General features: G+C 41.4%; 1 protein-coding gene across 4 annotated transcripts in view; it reads right to left on the bottom strand.

Annotated features, from left to right (window-relative positions):
* robo3 (roundabout, axon guidance receptor, homolog 3 (Drosophila)) overlaps positions 1-23,304 on the bottom strand; it is a 167,354-nt gene that overhangs the window by 73,600 nt on the left and 70,450 nt on the right. For 3 of the 4 annotated variants that reach the window (XM_087847115.1, XM_087847112.1, XM_087847113.1), the window contains exon 2: positions 5,915-6,241. In XM_087847115.1, the coding sequence (XP_087703241.1) occupies positions 5,915-6,241 (327 nt within the window). Of the gene's footprint in view, positions 1-5,914; positions 6,242-19,955; positions 20,518-23,304 lie in introns of those variants that run through there. The other variant, XM_087847114.1, reaches the window with a different exon arrangement.

Raw genomic sequence — 23,304 nt, 5'->3', positions numbered from 1 at the left:
TGGCCACTTAGCCATACATATACAGAGTGCATAAATCCACGGATCAGCACGCCTGTGCTACACTGTTTGTGACACAGCCTCGACAGAACTCCTATCACGTCCCATATGGCTTCAAACCACCGGGGTTACCAGCAGAGATACAGATCAGTTCTAGGACGGCACAGGCAGCGTGGAGAGCGAATGCTCTTTTAAGAAAGCCACACCACACCACTTTTCTGTCCTGCTCTCCTAACCTCCCTAAACCCAGCAAAACCCTTTCTCATTTCCAGATTCATAAACCTTGAAATCCATTTTTCTGCACAGGGGTCACAGTGATCAAAGCCAGTATGACAGGTGTGTGTACACACACTGCGGTTTTTGTGTGTGTGTGTGAGAGAGAGAAAGAGAGAGAGAGAGGTGGAAAAGGAAAGCAGCATCCAGCTGGTAACAGTGCAGTTCAGCTGTTTCTCAAACACTGACACTGCTGTAGAGGATTACACAGGGTGAGAAAGTTGGCCTGGACTATAGGTACAAAGACTTACACATGTTTACACACACACACACATGAAATTTACAAAAAAGAAAGAGGAAGACAATTTTATCATGTCTCCACCTGTTCACTCCCTAAAATTCTCAAGACAGCTGCTATCCTGAATCTGTGAAGGTTAACCTCAAAATGACCTTAGAACAAAGGGTGTGAGTTGGTTTGGGGGGCAATAAAAGTCTCAGAGTTTACCACAGTCAGCTTCATTTGAAGTTCCTTTGACTCCGCCCCAAGCACGTTGGAAAAAGCGCCATTTCCCCTCGCCGGTTGGTGTGAATATTCATGAGCAATAAAGCCAGGCAGAGTAGCAGGCATAATAAAAATGTCAGAGTTGTAAAGCACTCAAAGTAAAAAGCGGCCAAGAGCTCGGGCAAGTCACTCTGAATGTCAAATCTCCGCCCAGGGGTCTCTGGCCCGTTAGGACTATTGTGCTGACTAGCTTCCAACAGACGTGCCATACAAGTTTGTATGCTACATTTTTAGGATCGAAGGATCCTTTTTAGCTTGCAAAATCAGATAGGATTGGGGTGAAAAACACAATTTGGACGGATATACTAGAGATGGAGGATGTGCTCTTAAAGCAGGGCAGTGCTACACACAGGCCGGGACTACTGCTAAATAACAGCTACACAAACAGCACAAAGTGAAAGAAATTGTGCAGTAATTCTGTTGGTATGACTACTCCCTTTTGTTCCAGAATTTTTTTAAAAGCTCTCAAATGTATTATGTAGCAACACATCATCTAATGCAAAATATTTTTTTTTAATGTAGAATTACTTTCAGCTGCTAGCAACATCACCTGTGAGGTTTAGCTACATCTGCTGACACTTCAAAAGACTAACAGTTCTTGGATCCAGCATCCATTCATTAAATGTGTCATTAATAAATGCAAACTAAGTAGGCAACTAAGTAGAACCATCCTTAATGAGGTATTGAGTGTGTAATTAGCACGGAATAAATGCTTGCAAAAGAACAATGGTCTGTTTACTGCTGTGAAAAAATGATTAAACACAATCGTACCTGCAAAAAACTTGTGAAAAGAAAAGAAAGAAAGAAAGAAAGTTATTTAACTTCTTCTGAGTAACTATGTTTATTAAGGGTTCATAAATTCAACTAAAACTTCCTAATTTTAGCTCTCATCATCATTTGTAAAATTCCATTCCAAAACCTTGGAGTGATGCTGACCCATAAAGGTTTTCTAAGGCACACATAGATATCTTTTTATTTGGAATACTACTCTTTGTACTCACACAACCTCACTAATAAGACATATGTGGTGATTTTTTTGCCTTGTACTTTATATTGTAATCGGGTTTATTTTAACCCAAAGGCTTTTTCCCCTAAACCTAACCAAGCAGTTTTTTTTAATAGTCAACAGGTAGTCTGTGGGAAAAAAATAATCCTACATGGAAGTGCCAAAAGCCGTAGTCCTTGGCTCCAGACTGAATCAGCCCCCATGTAAAAATGCCCAAATTCACAGCATTAAAAAGATTGGTAGATTTATGGATTGGTACAAAAATGTTTTTTCTCTCTACAGACACCTCCACCTCCAATTTGAGTCACTTGTATGTACCTCTCTGGCATGCTTGTGGTGTCGGTGCTTTCTGGGGCTATTGTAATGGAATTACTTGAAAAATGTTGTGGCTCGTTATAAGGTATAATCTCAGCCTCCGTCTCTAGCAGTTAGACTCTATAACTCCTCAATCACGATGTCATAAGTCACTGGACACTGTGAACATCCACGGTCACCACTTCATGCATAATGGACCTTCCATGTGTATGGACATGTGCAGGTATATATGTCTGTATATGTATACATATGTATATTTAGTGTGTACATGTGTGCGTGTACATGTCTATAAATAGGAATAGTAGTGGTACAATAGCTATATCAAGCTATATAGTTTACGTCTTCCATATTTCCAACTATATCCATAATCACATACTGTGTATGCTACCATTGTATATAGTGTATTATCTTACTTTTTTTCATTGATTGTACTTATTTGTATTTTTGTATTTCCTTCTGATATCTGTACCTGAGCTGAGGTGACGCAAAAATTTCCCCGTTGTGGGATCAATAAAGTCTTATCTTATCTTATCTTATCTATATGACATTGTTGTCAGTCTTTATGAGCAGTGCAAGGAACGGCTCATATATATTTTTTGAGTCACTGGTGATCGACCTGTTCTGAGGATGTGCTGTGAGGTGTGGGAATTATGGGAGCTAGTGCAAATAATATGTGTTAAACATTGCAGGCTGAATCTGAGCTGACGACAGCAGATGTTCTCTGTCACTGAGGAACCGATAAACATTTTAGAGCCATCTTTTTAAGCCTGAACAGCTCTTTCATCTTCAAAAGAAGATTTCTGGTGAAGTATCCATAACTTCCAAGCTACGGCTAAGCTGAGGGAGTGTTGCTTCAATTCTACATGAAAGAACGTCTGGTAGAAACATATCTACTTTTTGCTTCTGTCACTTTTGGTGTATACATAAAGAACATTAAGGGACTAACATGTGATATAAATCTTTTCAAAATAAAGCAGTTCCAGGCATGTTTGTCAGCGCTGGGAAATTCTGCCAGTTTATCCATACTGCAGCACACTGGCTGTCATCACCCTGCCTGCTTCTCAGCTTACAGCAGATGGTCCGTGAGGGGTTAAACCTCCTGAACCTTCCACCCTTCCCGCTGTGTTGGCTTTCACCTCAGTACCAAATATACACACCAATACACAATGCAGCTCTCTCTCAGTTTGCCCTCAGTGCTTCCAAGTCACCGGCTGGGGAGCAAAGTGACACCATGCCACCAAGTGCCATCTTGCGCCTTTTTGGTGCCATGCTGAGCCCCCCAGGCAGCTCCAGGCAGGCTTATGTGCCTCTGGCCTCATCTCAGGCCCCATTGGTGCCGTGCAGAGGGGAATGGAAGGAGCTGGCACTAGCCTGGCTTTGGCTTTGGCAACTGTTTGTTCTATACAACCTCCGTCTCTGTCTCTCTCTGGGGGCGATACTCCAAAAGTGTGTCTGTGTGCTGGCATGAAGACACAAGTAAAAATACATCGGTTTTCACCCATGGATTAGGGATGCTTATCTGTGAAAGCAACCGCTGTGTGCCAAGTTATGTCCATGTACATGTGTGTGTCTGCAGGCAGCTGTGCACAATGTCACCTCATGACACCACAGTATTAATGGAGGAAGCTGGATATACAGAAACAGGACTGATCAGCTAGTGGCACTGCAGGCTGAAATCACACTGGTGTTATAGATAAACCCTTGTGACCCTCCACCACCTCACAGAGATTGAGTGTTAGATTTTGTTGATGTGGGCCTACAAAGAAGATTAAACTCTCTGGTAACCTTTAACAGCTGTCAGATATGTGGTAAGGGTGCTGGAAAACATAAAAACGTTTGGTTAAGCGCTATGCTAATGTGATGAATGAAGAAAAGCAGGAGGAGCATCTTTGCATGTCTTAAGAAGAGCTCAAAACTAGCACAGCACGAAGAAAGAGTCGAGGAAAACACTGGGGATTATTCATGTGGAGCGAGAAATGTAAGGCCTCTGTCGCTGATTCATTCCTTTCCACTTTTTGAAAAGTGAAAAGTGATTCACAACACCTCCACCTACTCTACCTGTCCGGGTTTCCACATACAGCTTACACTTCAAAAAACACCCCGCAGCTGATGTTGATACCGAAACAGAGCGAGACCAAAGTGAAAGGTAATTCTTCACGCTACTTGAGGAACGCTTTAGTCGGGGTGACGGACACACTCTGCAGATCCCAGCTGCTTATGGAGGATGTAGAATGATTCATGGGCCGTTCTTCTGTTGAGGCGAACGGCGGGAATTCAGTCTTATTATCAACTTTGTGGGGAGAGCATTTCAGGAAAATATGACACCTGGCTGCAAAGTGTTGCACAAGAAGCTAGGGCTTTGCTAGTTTTTAGTGGGGATCAGGGTGTGTTTGACCATATTCAGCTGCTTTCCGTTAGTGCAACAAGAGATGGTTATAGTTTTAAAGGGAGGTCGATACTAGGAGAAGCCTGAGTGAGGGTGAGTGAATCTGCAACAGCTGCTGGAGGCAGGTTTGTCTAAATGAGCAGATTAAGAAAGATATGAGAGGAGCTGTAGGGCCTGTCTATCACTGTCACAACAATGATTCTGCTCATTATAGATGTCATCTGACAAGTCATATTATATGCCTACACAGAGAGAGCAATTAACTAGTCCCCAACTATGTTTGTATTATAAACTGACAGGATTTCTTGAAATTACCCGCTGCTGCTGTCAAAATAAACTTTTACTTTATAATGATTTTCTAAAACTAAAGAAAATAAGAGACTCTAGCAGCGAAGATTTAATTGGCTCTGCCCAATCTCACTGTTAACAGGAAGCATGGTTATGGGGGAAAAAAATCAAGAGGTGTTTGTTGGAAACCCATCTGACAGGAGAATGTTGTATTTTAAGGATTGAACATCTGCTACTGAGAAGCTGCCAACTAACAGTGGCCTTTGGTCCCCTCCCTGCGAGACAGTTTTTCAGCTTTCCTGTCCAGTGGCGACAACTGTTATCTCTGTTGTCGGAGCTAGCTGTCATCTATCTACATTAACAGGCCTGGTCACAGAGGCCTGGGCAGTGGAGGCTGGAGAGAAGGGTGAGTGGGCCATTTGTGGGGGTGTGGGCTCTGGGTAAAGCTGCCAGGAGATCTGACACCAAGGTCAGGGGTGGTGTCTTAAGTTAACTCAGCCAAGTGAAAGCGATGATAAGAGAGCAGAGTGTTCTGAAGTTTCCTCGGCACACCTCTGCTTTTAAAACGCAGCTAATGTTATTTTTCGTTGAGTTTTATCTGTGATTTAGTTCATTTTTACTGAAATTACATGATATTTGACACTTGTTATGTGGACTGCTTTTCTCAATATACACCATATTCTTTTGTTTCTTGTTGCCTCTGCTGCTTAGTATTTTGCCGAAACCAGCAAAGCCCCTCTGCTGTGGAACCAGCTCCCAGTTTGGATTCAAGAGAGAGAGCATTCCCTACTTTTAAGTTAACTTTAAAGGGCTGGAACCTGTGATGCTATAGGCTCAGGCAGCTGGGTGACTTCTCATGAGGCACTCTTTTTTTCTGTCTTCCCTCACCTCGCAGCCAACAGATCACAACAGATGGTTGCCCCTCCCTGAGCTTGGTTTTGTCTGTTAATGCCGAGTTTGTCCTCCCCACCATCGCCCAGTGCTGCTCATAAGGAACCATCCTTTCTCTCGTGCTATAGGCTTTTTAATTTATAATACAAGCATAAAACACTGAGATCACAGTTGCCGTGAACCCACGCTAAAACACACACACACTCATACAAGCTCCACATCTGAGCCTTATAGCAAAAACATCAAAGACACTTACTTGCCACTTCCAGCGATGCGTTGCGACTGACTGCTTCACCCAAGTAGTTGCGCGCCACACACACATACACACCCTCATCAGGTTTGCTTCGTCTTCCGTGTACAATTCGCAGAAAGAAGAGGGAGCCGCTGGGTAATAGCATCCTGTGGGACCGAGGGTCCTCTCGATCCGTCTCGACCCGCTCTCCGTCTTTGTACCATTCCACCATCGGGGTCGGACGCCCCTCAGCCTTACAGTTGAGGGTAGCTGGCTCCCCCTTGGACACAATTAAATCAGAGGGATGCTCTACAATCCGAGGGGCGGCATCCTCTAATCTGGGTCGGGATCCTGATGGGAAAAAGACACCACAGAGGAGAGACGAGTTAAAGACTACATTTGTGGTGCATGTTTTATTGTGATACAGCCAATGTCATTTGACATTGGCTGTATCACGTCATGAGGAACACAGCATCTGCTTAGTCATTAATGCCAAATTATACAAAAACCTCATTTCAAGGCACTGAACTGAGTACAAGCCAAAGTTTGTACGATGGGAATACCGTAAAACTACATTGCTCACAGACTACGGATGTGAAGAACATGGTTACAAAAGCATACCAGTGGAAAGAATCGCACCTAACGAGCCTAAAAGTCCTCAGCCTTTTTTTTTTCCTTTTTATATATTGGCCACTACACACAAAAGGCAAGTGGGCGGCGAAACTTGTAAAAACACACTCAGCTCGCCTATTTCCAAACCTCTTGAGCTGGACTGCAGCTGAACTCGTCATTTTATCACCAACAACACGACTGTGTGAAATGAGCACATAATGTTACATTTCAAGTATAACTCGAGAGGACGTGTGAAATTACATGCTCTAAATTCAGCATCTATAAAACTAAAAGCAAATCCTCGAGCCGTGGATGAGAAGCATGAAGGCAGCAAATGCGCAGGAACCACTCTGATCTCAAGCCGATGAGAAAGTAGGCTGACTGAACCGTGCACATGCTAAGATACTGAACACGTATAATCAGCTCTGTACTTTACTTTCAAAGAATGCTTTGCTGAATGGTGTCGACAGGTGTTTGGGGTTCAGGTTTGTGCTAATCTGTCCAAATGTATTGAATTCTTGTTCAGAGCTCTGCAAGTTTCCTCTTTCTCTTCTGAAAGTTGGATTGAAAGACAGAAGCAGAGAGAGATTAAAGTGGGGTAACTCCCCCAGGTTCTTCTACCACCTCCAAATGTTGCTCTCCTTCGCCCAATAATCAACCTCAATCAACCAGTTGGGACAACTAGTAATAAATCCATATTTTTTTCACAATGACACATAGAAAACACGTCAAATATGTAAACCGAGACACTTTAAAAGCACAATAAATGCTGAAAGGTTTATGGAAGTTTAGGATCAACATGTGCACCCATCTATACCGCATACTGTGTCTATCACAACACCATGGCATCGTGCTGAACTGCCCTGCCTGCAGTCCAGACCTCTCACCAGTTGGAAACATTTAGCACATCATGATGTGATCTGATAACAGACAAGAACAGGACAACATCCCAGCAGCTGGTCTTCTCAGTTCCCAGACTTTCACAGACTGTTGTTCAAGTGGGGATGCTGTTCCTATCAAATTCAAAGTCACACTGTTTTTCTCTGTTTAAACATTTGACGTGTTTTTGTGTTTGAATTTAATCCAAATCATTACATTTGGATTAAAATGGGCAGGGATAGCTCAGTAGGTAGAGTGGTGGCCCCATAATCGGAAGGTCGGGGGTTCGATTCCCCTGAACAGCTACCCTGAGGTACCCCTGAGCAAGGTACCGTCCCTACACACTGCTCCCCGGGCGCCCAATGGCTGCCCACTGCTTCACTGAGTGAATGGGTTAAATGCAGAGAGGAATTTCCCCACGGGGATCAATGAAGTACACTTTCATTCTGTGTTTTTTGTTTTTTACATTTTAAACAATGCCTGATTTTTTTTTTTTTTTTTAGAATCAGAGTTGCAAATGATAGCATGATGGTTGTGCTGTGACGTTAGAAAAGCAATAACATAAACTCAAAAACCACGAGGCACAAGTGAAACATCACCCTGGAGAACAAACAAAAGCAAGAGAAGAGGAGGTGCATCATCGTCTGTGTTTTTCACACGCTTGTGGGATTCATGAGTGTATTTCTGATTTGTCTTGCCTCACCACTATACTACCAAGCCATGCTGTTTTGTAAATTATAAGAGTGCTGCAATGCTTAGCAATATCCTAATGTTGAGCAGCGTTGTCTTTTTAGAACATTCACAGCAGGAGATTAGCCCGCGCGCTGTGCATTTAACAGGAAAACAGAAAACATGAATTGCTGTTTATTTTTTCGGAGCGTTGCGTCTGAGCTCCAGACTGTCGTTTTATTCCACACCACTGAAGCCATGATTGTTCAAATAAGACTTAAATAGGTTTTGTCTAAATTGCTTTCAATCATGAAAGCTTTTGTGTAAATTTGCATGTAAAGAAGGCTGAAAACGAAAAGAAGACAGAGCTACAAGTGAGCAGATAGTGACACTGTTGTATTTGGACAAATCTTTAACCTAGGAGGTGATCAGCTGCCTGTGCTTATCCTCTAATATTGAGAGATAGCTTAAAACGTGCCTGCAGCATAGGAAAGTTGTAGACAGTGTGCTGCAGGGTGACAGAAAAGAGAGACAGCTACAATAGTTCATCCCACAGGTGCATGGATAAAAGGAAGTTCAAAGGTTAAGACTTTCCTGATAACGTCTGATAAGAAAAGCAGTCAAAATTCTCGCCTTCAAAGCGACAAATCCTCAAGAAGGTTTTGGGGGATTAAAAACTCCACTTAAGTGCTTCCTGCCGATGGGATATAGAGTACCATATGACTTGCTCTCGATGAAATTACATTCAAAGAGATAGGAAGCTCAGGATAGGAGGAAAATGTGCAAAAGCTTTGAAGTTGCTTTTAGTTAGAATCAAATAGAAGCTGGAAAGCATGCACTGAAAGCATGACACAAGATAAGGATACACCTAAAATTACATTTAAAACACTGTTATTTGTTATCTTGCATCAAACATTACCACTTTCTTCACATTTCAGTTGACTAAAATGTTTTTACAGTTTTCGTTTTTTGATGACTTTGAACTGGGGCTGAAAGTGGTTGTCATTTAATTCAAGAATTCATGATAGTTTAATTTATACAAACTATTCCCAAAAAAAGCACCTTGTGACGGAAAATATAAGCCTGAACTTGCACTGATCAAATTTAGAATCAGCGCCGTCGTTTTCTTTGAAAACCCAAATGGAATTCTACGCTGCAGCACTACCAGAGAAAACTTTTGATGTGAAGGATTTCTAAAAATGAATCAAATAAAGTAATATTGTTAAAAGGTTGTTCTTCTGTCGAATGCTAACAGAAAACAGTTGTCATTTGGTTAAGTGCTCTCTGACCTCCCTCAAGGCCTCTGAGCTGTAGACTGTACATCTAATAGCTTTAAGGTAGTAGCATTGTGCCTGAGCTGAGCCTGTCTGATCGGGGATATCTGGAAGAGAGGAAGGGGGGTGTCTGTTGTGAGAACTCAGCAGGGCACAGCCTTTAAGAGCTGACTCATAAATTTTACAGTAAAAGCTGGTTGGAACAAGTCATGTGGAAATGTAAAGCAAAGGCTTTTAGGGAGGACGAGACCATCATGTGCGACTGAGCTAAATATTATCAAGAGAACGTTGCAACCACTGAAGGCCAACTCTTGACAGATAATACACCTGCTATCCACAGCAAAGCAAGCTTGGAGAAATGAACTCTCTCCCACTGTGGTATGTCACAAAGAAAACTACAGCTCCACTGAAAGGATGACAGCAAACTGTCACTGCACCTGAGAAATCTTCAACAAGTATTATGGGAAAATGTCATTTTCTCAGCGTATATAATACCCACATTGATTCTGACATAGATATGATGTTACAGAAAGGCAAAAGGGTTACAGATCAACATAATAGAAAATGACTATACTGCTATGCATACAAGGATATTGGAATTTCTAAGGCAAGCAGCACTGCTCAGCTACTGAGCTCAAAGTGAGCGTAGACGTACGGTATGTAACGGATAAGGGCAAGGCTGGAAAAGATGAACTCCAATCAGGTTAAATGGACAGTTTGGAGTCTCGACAGTCTGACTGCTTGTCTTGAGAAGACTTTCTAATAGGAACGTCTGGGCTCTCTAAGGACCTATTAGCTCCCGTCCATCGTGTAATACAGCAGGATGGCAGCAACTCTCAATGATACATGTGAGATAATAAAGCCACAGGGATGCTCTAGGAGTCGATCCTGTGAGAATTGCAGTCTGATTAACAGAGAGTGAGGAAAAGATGCAATACTGTCTAAATTATCAAATCAAAAACAGACACTGTGTGAGAGTTCCTGTTTAGATCCTGTTGCGAAAATTGTTTTTATTTCCTAATTAAAAAACTGGACAAAGAAATACAAGAAATGCAATATGAAACTTTCTGCAGCTTTGCAGTCACCACATCCCACCTACAGGAGAAACTTCAAGACATTCTCATCACGGTTAAAGAACAGGACTATTGGCAATAATGAATTATGTAACGCTGTACAATGTAAGGATAAAGGCTGTGCAGTGTTACACTGCTGAATGAAGGGTAAATTTAGACAAAGGATAAATTCTTGGGAGTAACCAAGGAAAAGTCAACAAATTAACATGTGGATATAATCTAAGTGCAAAATCTCAGGCTCCTTAATGTCATCCTCTCCAAAAACAGGTATGGGCAACAGTTCATCAATAGTAACATTTCTGGCAGACTGAGAATTGCAGATTGAGCCCAACCAATACATTAGTGGGGGCAATATATAAGATATCAGCTATTTGCTGATATACTAGCCTCAGCACATAAAGAAGAGACAAGAGAAACACCTTATAAGCACGTTAGAAGGGTTGATATTGCAGTCTGTTCCCCAGAGGGCAAAGGAACTAAGTACAGTAAGTTCTTAATTCACTTGTTGTGACTTGTAAATAACTACACTTGACAAATGATTTGAGTGTCTAAAAGATTCAGATCAAGTTTTTAACTCACCAAACGTTCGGGTCAGTGTTGATCCTATATCTGTATCAGCTGACACTAATCTAGACCAACCAGACTTTCTAATATTTCCAATTATTGTTATCTTTACTTCACTTTCTGCAAATATCTCTCAAGACCTTGTCTGAAAAATGTCTTTAATTGAACAGTTTCTGATGCATGAATCCTCACCAGCAAATCTCTCATCTATGAGGGGAACCCCCCCCCTCCTCACTGCATCTACAAACTCATTAGCCTATAGTGATAATGCTGGCAGGGCTGTGATCAATAGCGGCTTCTGGTAAACCTAGTGGAGTTTTTCTTTTTCAGGTTTAATCAACTACAAATGTGCTACAGATGTGCTGTCTATCTGCACTGTTACTACATCACAGTAATTCAAAGAGCAGATAGTTGGACATCTTTACCATAAAAATTTTAAGTAAATAAACGGAAATAAATAAATCAGATCTAATTTTTTTTACATGTCAGTATGTTAACATATATGCTATTATGTATTTTGAAATTTTAGGAAACCTGTTGCATTTGAATTTGCCTGCCACTTAAAAATGTTACTCCCTTTACGTTCGCTTCTCTTCTGTAGCACTAGCTATACTGAAGCACCACAACCAGAACATCTCTGGATTGTTGATGAGTGGGTACAGTAAATGATATGCAAGTAAATGTACAGTAAATGATTTCTTAAACCTCTTACGTCTATAGGATTCTCTTTTATGTGTTATTGTTCCTTAAAAATTGGATTCAAATCGGACTGGAAGGTGGACAATGATGTAGAATATTGACTCTCCTCAAATGTGCTAAACACAAAGTAGCAAGTCTGTTTTGAAAATGTGAGCAGAGAATAAGGATAACTTTCTCAAAGTGTAGGAAGTAAAAGTCGAATGAATTTAGTCGCCTCGAGGCGCTTAAATAAATCCTCAAGTGCAAGTACCAAAAAATAAAACACTTAAGTGCAGTAACACAGTATTTGTACTTCAGTACTTCCCACCCCTGCTTATATACTTCCAGACAGTTAAGTCTGTATATATTTATGTCATTCCATAACAGCCTTTCTTCAGCTGTAAAGTGGGATGATACAGTAACTTGATTCTTACTTGGTGTAAATACAAAGCTGCTTATTCCAGGAAATAATTCTTCCTATTCAGCATGAAATTTCACTTCTTACCTGATGAATCTGAAGCGCCAGATTCAAAATCCAAGAGCTCAGCCCAGAAAGCACTCTGTATTTAGAATATTTAAATATATATATCCTGAAACATCAGTAGAAATGCAGAAACTTTCAAACATCTTCAATGATTTTCACAAACAGGGGGAGTTAATTAAACCCGTGAGGGTGACGGAGAAATAGCGAGGACAGTGAGTTCCCAAAACAAATGAAAAACTGGGAAGAAAACAGCCGAGGGGAGCACCAACCACCACTGCAATGTCCTTTCTGTAATGGAGCCAGAAAAAGTATCGAGCTAGAACTTTGTCTCATCTAGCACAAGAATAAATGTCTTGGTGTGTCCTGTGCTTTTAAAATGAGTACAAAAGAAAAATCTCAGATATCTACAGTTGATTCCGAGCCCCAGTCCTGCCTTATTGCACAACAAACACAAGAGACCTTTCATCATTTACTTCTTCTTAAATGATTAAAAAAAATCAGAACACCCAGTAACCCGGTATCTGACCAAATGGTACAAGACTGGGCTGATGATTGATCTGCATTTGATCACCGCACCACTGGCGTCTTCCAAGACATAAAGTAGAAGGATATCTATTCTGTATCTTTCAGGAACACCTGGGCAATTAATTGAAAATGAATCAAAGCTAATTCAGAACCTCTAATTGTGCTCTAAAGTGATTTTGATTTGAAGGCACATCACCCATTACTGACAGCATTTTCCAAACACAGATGGTACAGTGATGGTCAGACTCATGCAGCAAATCCAAGAAGGGTCCTCATTTTGTCTGATATTTGTACAAGGCTCAATCTTGAGGTCAACACAAATCTTGCGCTGCAGCCATAAGTACAAGCTGTCTCCAGCATGCAGCCCACCCCTGAGCAAACCACAGCGACTTTGGTGGAGCGTGAATCCAGTCCACTAGTCAAATTATAGGACACGCAGAAAACAAATATTATATTATGGAAAATCGTGTGAGGAGCTCTGAAACGCTCCTTACTTAGTTTGTCAAAGAAAATTCTCACTAAGAAGAATCTTCGCAATTAATAATTGATTTTTTTCTGGTTGGCAAGTTAAAAGAATCTAAACTATGAATAAAAACTAGAGCAACAAGCTGAAATCATGACATTTAGAACATTTCTATATGCAAAAGTATAATAAATAACACAATAAATAAATTAAAAAAGGATCAAAATATGTGATAACTGAACTTCTACCAATGGCCCGATCTGTGTAATCACCTCACTTGTATCTGTAGATTTCATATTATAAAGTGCTGTGAAAATGCAGCAAGGAAGTTAGGTATAAAAGTTCTATTGAAATACGTAACAACACCGTGTATGTATCAGAAACGTTTGGTTGACGATGGCCTTGGAGGGAAAAGGACATAAAACGTGGACGGCACTCCAGCCCAGCGAGTCTTCCAAACCAGACAGGCTGAGAAATGCCTTTCATTTCAATGTGAAGGACTTGAAAATAAATCAGAATACTGCAATACATCAAACACTCCATTCCTTATCGCTCTGTGGTGATTTGTGGTAAAGAAGACAGATTAACCCAGGCTTTGCCTTAGCAAGTCAAATTAAGCCTAAGACGAGCTAACCCTCACACTGCGCTCAAGATAACTGTCCTTCCCTCCAGAGTCTGCTCCTTCTGGTTAGAAAAAGTCTTTCTGTTGAAATAAAAGTACCTCTGACTGGCTAACAGGGGGAGCGTAATAATCTTTAAAGAGGGAACAGAGGAGTGAAGAAGATGCTGTAATTCCCTTTCCTCTCCTATTTTTCTTTGTAAAGATTTCTTGTTTTACAGTTTCTCCACCTTCTATTTACTGAAGCTGCAGGAAGTGATTTGGAAATGTGTTTTCAAAGTTAAACTGGCAGCAGCGAACGAGGCAAGCTGCAGTTTTTTCCTCCAGCTTTGTACTCTTTAACCCTCTGGGGAACATAAAATGAAGTACTTGCATGACAATACAAAGTGGCTTTAACTGAGCCCGTGTTGATGCTAAGCATCTAAATGAGTGGGGTCAACTTTGGAAAAGGAACTTCTGTGTTTTTTATACTGTCTCTGGCCGTGAACAGTTTGGTGGGAAAGGGGCCGAAGCTGCTTCGTCCTGCTCCTTTCTTTGAAAAGCAGGAATCATGGAAATGTGAGTGAGAATGGCCCTGTGAGTATAGCCTCTTCCTCTGGTGAAGAACCTGTATGAGCTGGATGTTCGTGCTGACCAGGCAGAAGCTAGAGAGCAAAGTGCATTTTCTGCTCCAACAGGAAGCGAGCATTTTCCAACTAAAAATGTTCCTGCTGGTGCAACATGCCTGAGAGACTAGAAAGTTGATTAAGCTTCGATTTACTTCCACCTACAGAAACAAGACTGAAGGGCTGTGAAATGTCTTAAAAATTGACATTTCTACTGTTTACTTTGACATTTTGCTATGAATAATCATAATAATGTGGGGGATGTTTCAGCTAAACTATTCTTTTCAGCCAAGCATCCTTCAAGTTATCACAGACCTTGTCAGTTGGAGCTCCAGCAGCCCGATGGTAACAATCATTGATTTTGTTTTTTGCTCACTCCACCAAAGCGGTTTCAAGCTTTGAAAGAAGACGAGAACAGCAACTGTATTGGGTGACTGAACTCCCACACTTCATCCCATTTCACTGTAAGTGCTCTTTGTGATGAGCGCAGAGCGCGGGTAGGTGGGTGGGAAATATAAGCATGGAGATAGTTAGTGGATGGTTTGGCTCCAGAAAGGCAGTATGATGATGGCGCGATTGTTCATTATCTCTAATTATCTGTCCATTAGTGATCGCTGACGAAGGTGCAGTCTCGCAGTCGTGTCAAAGAGGAAATCCTCGAGGGGACTCCAAGACAGGAACAAGGATGGTTGTGGGTGGCCAAACACATCAGTGAGGAAATGCCACTGGTTTCCTGTCCCACAACATTTCAAGATTAGCCCCTATTGGATGTGTGTCCCCTTATACAAACAGACACAAATGTGCAGGCTGGCTGCTATCTCTGTGAAAACACACATCACACCACATCGTATTTTGAGGGACGAAAGGGTCGAGACAACGACTTCCTGAAGAGGATCCACGACATCACTAACATGACAAAAATAAACTATGGTGCGTGATTTTATTTTGTTCTACTGACTCTTAACTTGCTAGTCAAACATGAAATAATCTACATGGAGAGTGCCTGTATTATTAAAAAAACAGCTCATGAGACCATGGTAGCAATTAGCTCGATCATATATGATACACATTTCCAAGACCCTTTATTTAAGTGGTAAAATGCAGCCTTGACATACTGTTGAGGACATTTCAAGTAACACTGGTCCTGATGTATCATTAAGTCATGAAGTGGAAAAACTGTAAAGAGCAAGAGCTGGATTAACATCCAGCTGCTGTCACTTCTATAAGTGCTACAAATTCAAAAGAGTTTTGAGGTGAAGGTAAGGTGCTTATTAAAGAAGTCAGTCAATTAGGCATAGCTATCAATCACCCACCAGGGCAAACAAACAGCCATAGAGACACTCAAAGTCCTCCTATCCCCAACTCGATGTGTGTATCGACACCGTCATCAGAAAAAAAAGTTGTCCCTGTCAGTTTTTTACCTTGCCATTAAATCATCAACAGTAGCTGTCAGTTTCTGGCAACTACGGCATCACCTTGCCACATCCGTGTAGAAAATAATCCATTATCAGGTGGCTTTTTCTCATGCAGAGCTTTTGAGTGCCAGACTCACAAATATATCCACAGCACTGAGTTACTGCTCTGACAGCTGTGGCAGTACCCACGGGCTTTTTCTTTGACTCTCCAGCAGTCAGAGTTATGTCACTGCTTCAAACATCGGAAGATAACATAAACAGGATAAACATGAAATCAGACTGGCTGCTTCACCAGTCAGATTTCATGATGACCTCACCCTTTATTAGACAGATAGTCAGACGCTGAAGCGATAAAAGTATGAGGAGTGTAAGTGTTTGTAAGAACAATGCAAACACTGCTTACCCATATGGAAAAGAAATAGTAAAAACTTATAAAAGACTTGCATCAGATGTGGCCTACTTCATATAGTGAATCATATAAGGCTTATATGATTTACTCATGAAAGTGGCCACTTTCATATATTGTTTTAGGAAGTATCCAAAACATACAAGTTTCATTTATATAATTTTTCTAGGGATCTTAATCTGTTTTCACTCTTGTATGCTTTTCATACAAGTTTCACACAAGACAGATACAAACTTTATAAGATTTATATAAATATTTTCCATATGGGTAATCATCCAGATAAGCAAATCCCATTAAGTTGAATGTGTTCATATGGGAGAAATGTTTTGTCACTCATCCAAGTAACTGAAGGTCAGCACCACTGACTAACAATGGGCTGTGCGCTCAGATTTGTGTCTCACTGCCAGCCTGAATGCAATTCGCACAAACAGTTATTATATTTAAGGGAGAATTATTTTTCACAGAGGGCAGGTAGGTTTGGATAATATATTTCCCTTATTAAGTGAAATGATTATTCAAAAACTGTACTTGGGATATCTTTGTCTGAAATCTAATGTTAGGGGTAATCCATCTGTCTGCAGCCCAAGGCTGGAAGCTTAGGTATACTGTGTTGGGCCCTAAAGGCAGTTGCACTTGAGACCTTCAAGGAGTAGGGAGTGCTAACTTGTCCTGTTAGCACCCGCTGCTAAATAGAGATGAGTTTAAGTCCTTTCCCTTGATGCCTGATGAAGAAGGAGCTCAGTGTTTGTTGATTTTGGCTCGCTGTGGTAGGAACATGCAGCATAGATAATAAACAGTGCCATTAAGAGAGGGAGTGCAAGCCTTAGTTTGCAGATGAACGAGCAAAAACACCCCACTGACATGTTTACAAAGTGCTTTTGTTTATTTACTACAGCCCAGTACACAAATAACTTGTTATTAATGCATCATGAGGTGCAGTCAATCTGATGTGTAATGGATATTTGTGACTGTGAAATTCTATTACCATGGGTAAACATAATGAGCGGCTGTTCAACGACTAGCATACGCAAATTCACCTCATGTTTTTTCAGCATTACTTATTATTCATTTCTAGAACTGGTTGACCAGCAGCTTGAAAAAAAGCGAAACTACTCAAATAAGATTCAGAAAGTGGATGGATGATTAACGCTGCTGATTCTGAGGCAACAGGAGGAGGAGGTTTAGTTCCCTGCCCCGATTTCGAGTGTTATTTTTCAACCGGCGCAAGTTAGGATCTTCTTGTAGCTTGAATGCTACACTGTGCCTCATTTCAGTGCATCATGCTTGAATGTATTGACAGCCTAATTGATCTGTGCAGAACAGATGGGCAGGCAGGTGGAGGGAGGAGGAAGGTACGCTCACTGCGCGAGTGCGCGTTTGTTCTCGGAAATGACTACAAAGCTTTTTGTGTCTTTTTTTCTTTCTGCAGAAAAACGAATGTTGTCAATATTCCAAAAGCAAAAAACAAAATGAGCTACTGCATATTGGAGTGCTGTTAGGAGCCATTCCAGTCGGCGGTGATGACTGTAACGTATAAAAATAACAAAGTAAATCTAGGTTTACAATGTGGAGTGCAGCTGGTAAAAGTCTCGCGCTGGGCTTCCATCTGAATACTCACCTAAATGGAACGGTGCTGTCTCGTTTTTGAAACACTGTACTGGTTACTGACTGCCAACAGAATTCACAAGAACTGTTTTGTATCAGTGTCGATTAGCACGTCCATGGGTTTGTGCAAAAAGCATTTTTCAAACAGCACATTCATCTCTGTGGGACACATCTTAGAAATTCGGAAAAATAAAAATACACATCTTTTTACTTTAGTCATTCACGTGGTTTTGGTTTTAGAGTGAACTGGTCTTTTTGCCACCAGGATCTAGTGGTTGTGCCCCAACTTTAAAGAGGACTACTCAGACGTCTCAATACAATCTCAGCAGCAGTTATAACTCCTGTCAAACTGTCCTTGATCAATCCATTAAACCCCTCCAAACCTCCTCCACTGTAACTCATTGAGGCTGACAGCATGTCTGAAAAACCTTGTGCGCAAAATGCACAACTGCCAGAAACAGAAGAAAGGGTTTTAAACAATGGCCATCTCGGTAATTGTGCTATTTCAGCCACATTACACCCCACGGTACTTCCCTCCCTAAAGGAAATTGAGCTGTGTGCTCAGACTGTAATTACAGAGTGGTTATCTAGGTTTGGTGTCGGCTATTTCATCTCGCAACTAGTCTGGTGAGGACATCCACATCGCAACAAAGCAGCTGTTTTCAGCTCCTGCCTTGAAGTCACATCAATAAAGTACATTGTAAACACATGAGTCACTGACAGTCATTGGAGGAGAGTTTCCTGAGGTCATCGTGGTGACTGATAGTGACAGCGGTGATTGGCAGATTCCAGTGTCATATTACTGGAAAAACAGTCTGAGACCAGACTCTGTGACTCTGGCTCCGCATGAACGGCCCCTTCACACGAAGACGAGGGATGGAGAATCATTCCTAAACTCTTCTTCATTGCATCTTCTTCCCCACATATATCTGTGCTGGCACTGATCTGAAGCTTCTTCTTCCTTTTAATCTATGCCACTTTGTATAACAGTATCAGAGAGGGAAAAAAGTCTGCTGCTAAAAACAGTACAGTTCTCTTTTTTTTAAACTCACCATGTGTTTGCTAAAGTGAAAATAAGCAGCTTTAATCCAGCCTTTATCGTCCCAGAGGAGCATCTGGAGTCAGTGAAGGAGCACTTTCACAGATGCTGAGTTCATAGGCAATGTTTACAGGCTTGTAAAAGCGAGTCTCAGCAGTGGGGCTGGGCCCAAAGACACCACACTGTCACAAACGATATCATCCCATTTGTGTCAAAAAACATTGCTTTAGTACATCGCACATGGAGGTTCATCTGTGCTGAACACAGACATGAATGCATGTTGACAAAGAGCCTGTAGCCAACTGGCAGCAATTTCAGTTAAACACGTGTGATTGATGGAGGATCTGAGGATCCAGCAGTCTCATTTAAACATATCTCTATCATCCCAGAGGTGTCTGATGTCTACAAGAAAGAGCCATACTATGACTCGTAGTGTGCGTATGTGGCAGATTTCGCTTCTGAAAGCTGGAATCAAAAGCACCATATGCATACGTCTGAAGGCAGAGTCATGAAACAACAAAAGCCAATATTGTGCATCATACATTTATATCCAGGGATTCGGTGACACTTAAACCTACACTGTTTGGTACTCTCCACCACACAGACTGGGACATAAAGGAGCTGCTTAACATTTTACACGCAGCAGCAGCTGGTAAAGGCTTTTTCCAACTAACCTTGTACAGTAGCAAGAAAGCATGCATTTTTTAGCAATGCTGTCCACAGAGGGACTCAAACTTTCAACCCTGCCACACTCACTTACAGTAGTGGAGAAGGAACTGAAGGGTTTTTGTTTCACAGTTGCATTGTGTCCATAGTTCATCTAATGGGCCCAATGCTGGAGATAAATGAGCCAGCAAAGTCAGATTTCTGTGGGGAGCAGATGCTGGTGATAATCCAGTATCCCCTGGGCAGGTCACACAGTAAAGCTGCATATGGGCTACTCTGCTGTCTGTTGTTCCTAAGTGGCCTTTTAAGTGACATCATCTAGGAGGATTACTCACTTATGCACAAATGCTGACATAAAGGGGGGCTTCCTACAAGATCAGCTGACTGATGTGAAATAGTAACTTTGTAAACTTTATAACGGACATTGTACAAGTGTTTTGTTTGTTTATTTGTTAACCATAACCACAAAACAAGCAATTTAAAACTTACCATATGCCAAACTTCCGAGTGAAAATACAACCAGTAAGGGAACCAGAGCCGGACGGTACTCCATTATACAAATGTGCACATAGGTAGATAAGGTTGGTGGCAGTCTTTAGGCTGTCAAGCAGCAGCAGCAGCACTTATAATTTCCACACAGACCCACAAATGAGCGCCAGCCTATGGTATGAAATGTCAGCAACTAGCAGCGGACTCCGCAGGCAGCATCTCAGCCGCTCTACAAATAAACCACAAGTTCAAACTTTAATCCCTCAACGCTTCTGCACAATCTGCGCTTAGTGTCGTACAAAGCAAGCCGCAGGTGATGATCGGAGGGGCGGCTGAGAGTGAGGGGAAGGCAGCGCCCGGTCAATGAGTCCCGTTTTTTTCCTCTTTTTGTTTGTTTTTAACAGAGGAGAAACATTCATCAGGGCTTAGTCCTGTAGAAAAACAGCCCCAAAGTAGCCGGAGTCATCGTACCAGGAGGAAACGTCCACTTTGTTAAAAGCTCAGCTCCATGTGTGTCACTGCTCCGTCCCTCTCTGTCGCTCCGCCACCAGCACTGAGCCTCAGCAGCAAACAGTGCGCTCCCGGAGCCGAAACGCACCACGGTAACAGCGGCCACAATGGCATTACCGGCTTCCGCTTGTGCTTTCAAAATAAAATTCTGATGAAGCAACCTGATGCAATGCCTACGGCTATATTATAAATTGATAAGTTAGAGAAGCATATCTTTAAGAGGGTAATCACTGGAAAATGAATATTAAAAAAACAGCTGTGTTAATGCCAGTGGAGCCGGCAGGTCTTGACTGACCTAACAAAATGCGAATGATTGGTTACAGAAATCATTCAACCTGTCAGGGTTTTTATGCACCTCATCTAATAGTTTTGACTCCGGAATATCTATCTATCTATCTATCTATCTATCTATCTATCTATCTATCTACAGAGAGAGAGAGAGAATCTAAACTATTAACAAAAGCACATCTCAGTTAAGCTGTGACAAAAGCTCCAGCCTGCTGTAACAGTATGCTGAAGGCAGACTCAGCACGCCCCCGGTTGATCCTTGTTTAATTCCGACTAACTTTACCACCCCAGTACCATTCTCTTAAAGGGCCAGTGCGCTCAATTTCGATGCGTATGTTGCGGGAGCCTCCGAGGGACCATTACAGTGAAACCTTGTCAGGCTATGTATGTAATGTTCGTATACCTTCTAACCAACAAAACACTATAGGACCATGACCAGTTAGTCATTTATGTTAAATTCAGATTTAAATAAACTTTAGGGTCTTAGAGACACAACAGAGGCAACTGCAGTTGAAGCAAAACGTTTGTGAACCTTCTCGTAACTCCCATAACATCTGCTTAATAATAAAATAGCAAAAGTTACTAGTGGAAATATTTACTTGTTTATTTATTTTTTTCAGCCATTACTGTGAGTGATTACTCAGTGTGCTTGATCTGGACATGAAAAGTAGATACGGTCAGTGTTTCGTCAGATTGTATTTTGGCTATAATTGTAACTTAGATGAAGATTAGAGACGAGTAACCAATACAGAATCCCACAAGTAATCCAAACAGTTTTGTACTTTGTCTCTGTTACTCCGTTTCTGTCTGTCTGTCTGTCCTCCATGCGCTGGTAAGATGTTTCCCACTCAAGCTGTGAATTTTCCTCAGCACTGAGAAGAAGTCACCATGCTGTTCAAAAAAGTCCAGATGTATAATATGCAATCAAAGACAGCTTGGACAATTTATCTTACATCTATCTAGTTATATATATGAATATTTTGCATCCTTGAATACGCTATGAAGAGCATGAAGGCTAACGTAGTGCTGCAAAGATTCATGATCTTTGCATTCATTCAGAAACCACCTTTTTTTTCTCATAATACTCAATGAGGCGCAAATGTCAGCTTTTATCTCATGGCTGTTATCTAAACACACAGGCATAAATGATTTTGGCAATAGTTTGAATCCAAATGCAAATTTCTCTTACATGTGTACGACCTTTGATTGTGCCGACTGTGATGCTATGTATACAAATAAGGCGATAGAAATGACTCAGGCACTAAAAGATGCAAACAAGCCCCCCACACTGCTGCAAAATGTCACTATTTATCTGAGCACAGGCTCTGCCTGCAACTGATGGAAAGCGAAAAGCAATATTACATGTGCCAGGAGATACGACAAACTGCAGCCAATGAAACTTGACTTAAGCCACAATTCTGCAATAAGGAATGATTGGCTAGAGTGCTGTTGAGCCGAATAAATATTAGGGGTCAGAAAGACCTGGTAAACACACAGCTCTTGACATTTATAGAAATGCATTGAATGGTGGTTTGCATCAAGCTGCGCATACTAAGTTGAGCTTTAACACATTCTGTCTCGCTGCGTTCTCAGCATTGCATGAAATAGAAATAATTCCACACCAGTAAGGTCACAGTGTCTGCTGCAGAGGGCTGAAAATAAATTCTCTCTTTTTGGGTTATGAGAAGCAAGCGCCACTTAAACACCCCTGATATTTCTTTCATGTTTTATGCATGTACATGTTTAATTTAATTGCAGAAACTGATTAATTGAGCATTGCTCTGTGATTGAATAAAACATGATGAGGCCCTCCACTTAAACGCATTTCCGTTTGTCTGTGACTGATGCCGCTACTTTGGTGCTTTCATCAAACATTTGGCATAGCTGTCAGTGGAATCAAGCACTCCATGAATTCAGACTAATTATCCACATTAGGAACTGAATTACAATGACAGCCCATCAGTGTGGATTGGTGCTGTGCAACACATTTGCAGCTGAGCCATAGACCACAGAGTTTTGCCCTTTCCACGCACAAAGATTTGCGTGTGGAAAGGGCATAATTTTTGCTATTCATTTGAAAGCATTGTAAAGGCCACGTAGAGTCAACTTTTGTGAAATGCCAGCATTAAAACATTTCCTGGCATTCCTGGCAGCATAGGAAAAGACGGCCTCTATAATATATGGAGGCTAATTGATGGTTTGGTTGGCAGGAGACTTTTCATTGCCCTACCTCTAGACCAGCCAGTGTTTGAACAGAGTCTCTGGAATCTACAAACAATAAATGTCAATCCAAATAAAAAAGAGTGTTTCCACAGTTGTTTAGAACAGATCCACTGAAAGAGTTGAATTCAGCACATGGCAAGCACGCTTCAAGACAAACGTATTGTCATATTCAGTAATGCACTGGGCAGCTGAGCCTACATTTATAAATAAGCTAATGACTTTAAGTGAAAGGAGCCTATGCTGTATGAAGGATCTTTTTTTCCCCTCTTTTGGCCGAGGCTGCACTGTTTCTTCAGGATGTTTAACTGTTCCACTCTAAATGGCTTTC

The sequence above is a fragment of the Neolamprologus brichardi genome, chromosome 10, assembly GCF_056152115.1.
Source record: "Neolamprologus brichardi isolate AB-2024 chromosome 10, ASM5615211v1, whole genome shotgun sequence".
NCBI lineage: Eukaryota > Metazoa > Chordata > Actinopteri > Cichliformes > Cichlidae > Neolamprologus > Neolamprologus brichardi.
This window is presented reverse-complemented; position numbering and strand designations above follow the sequence as displayed.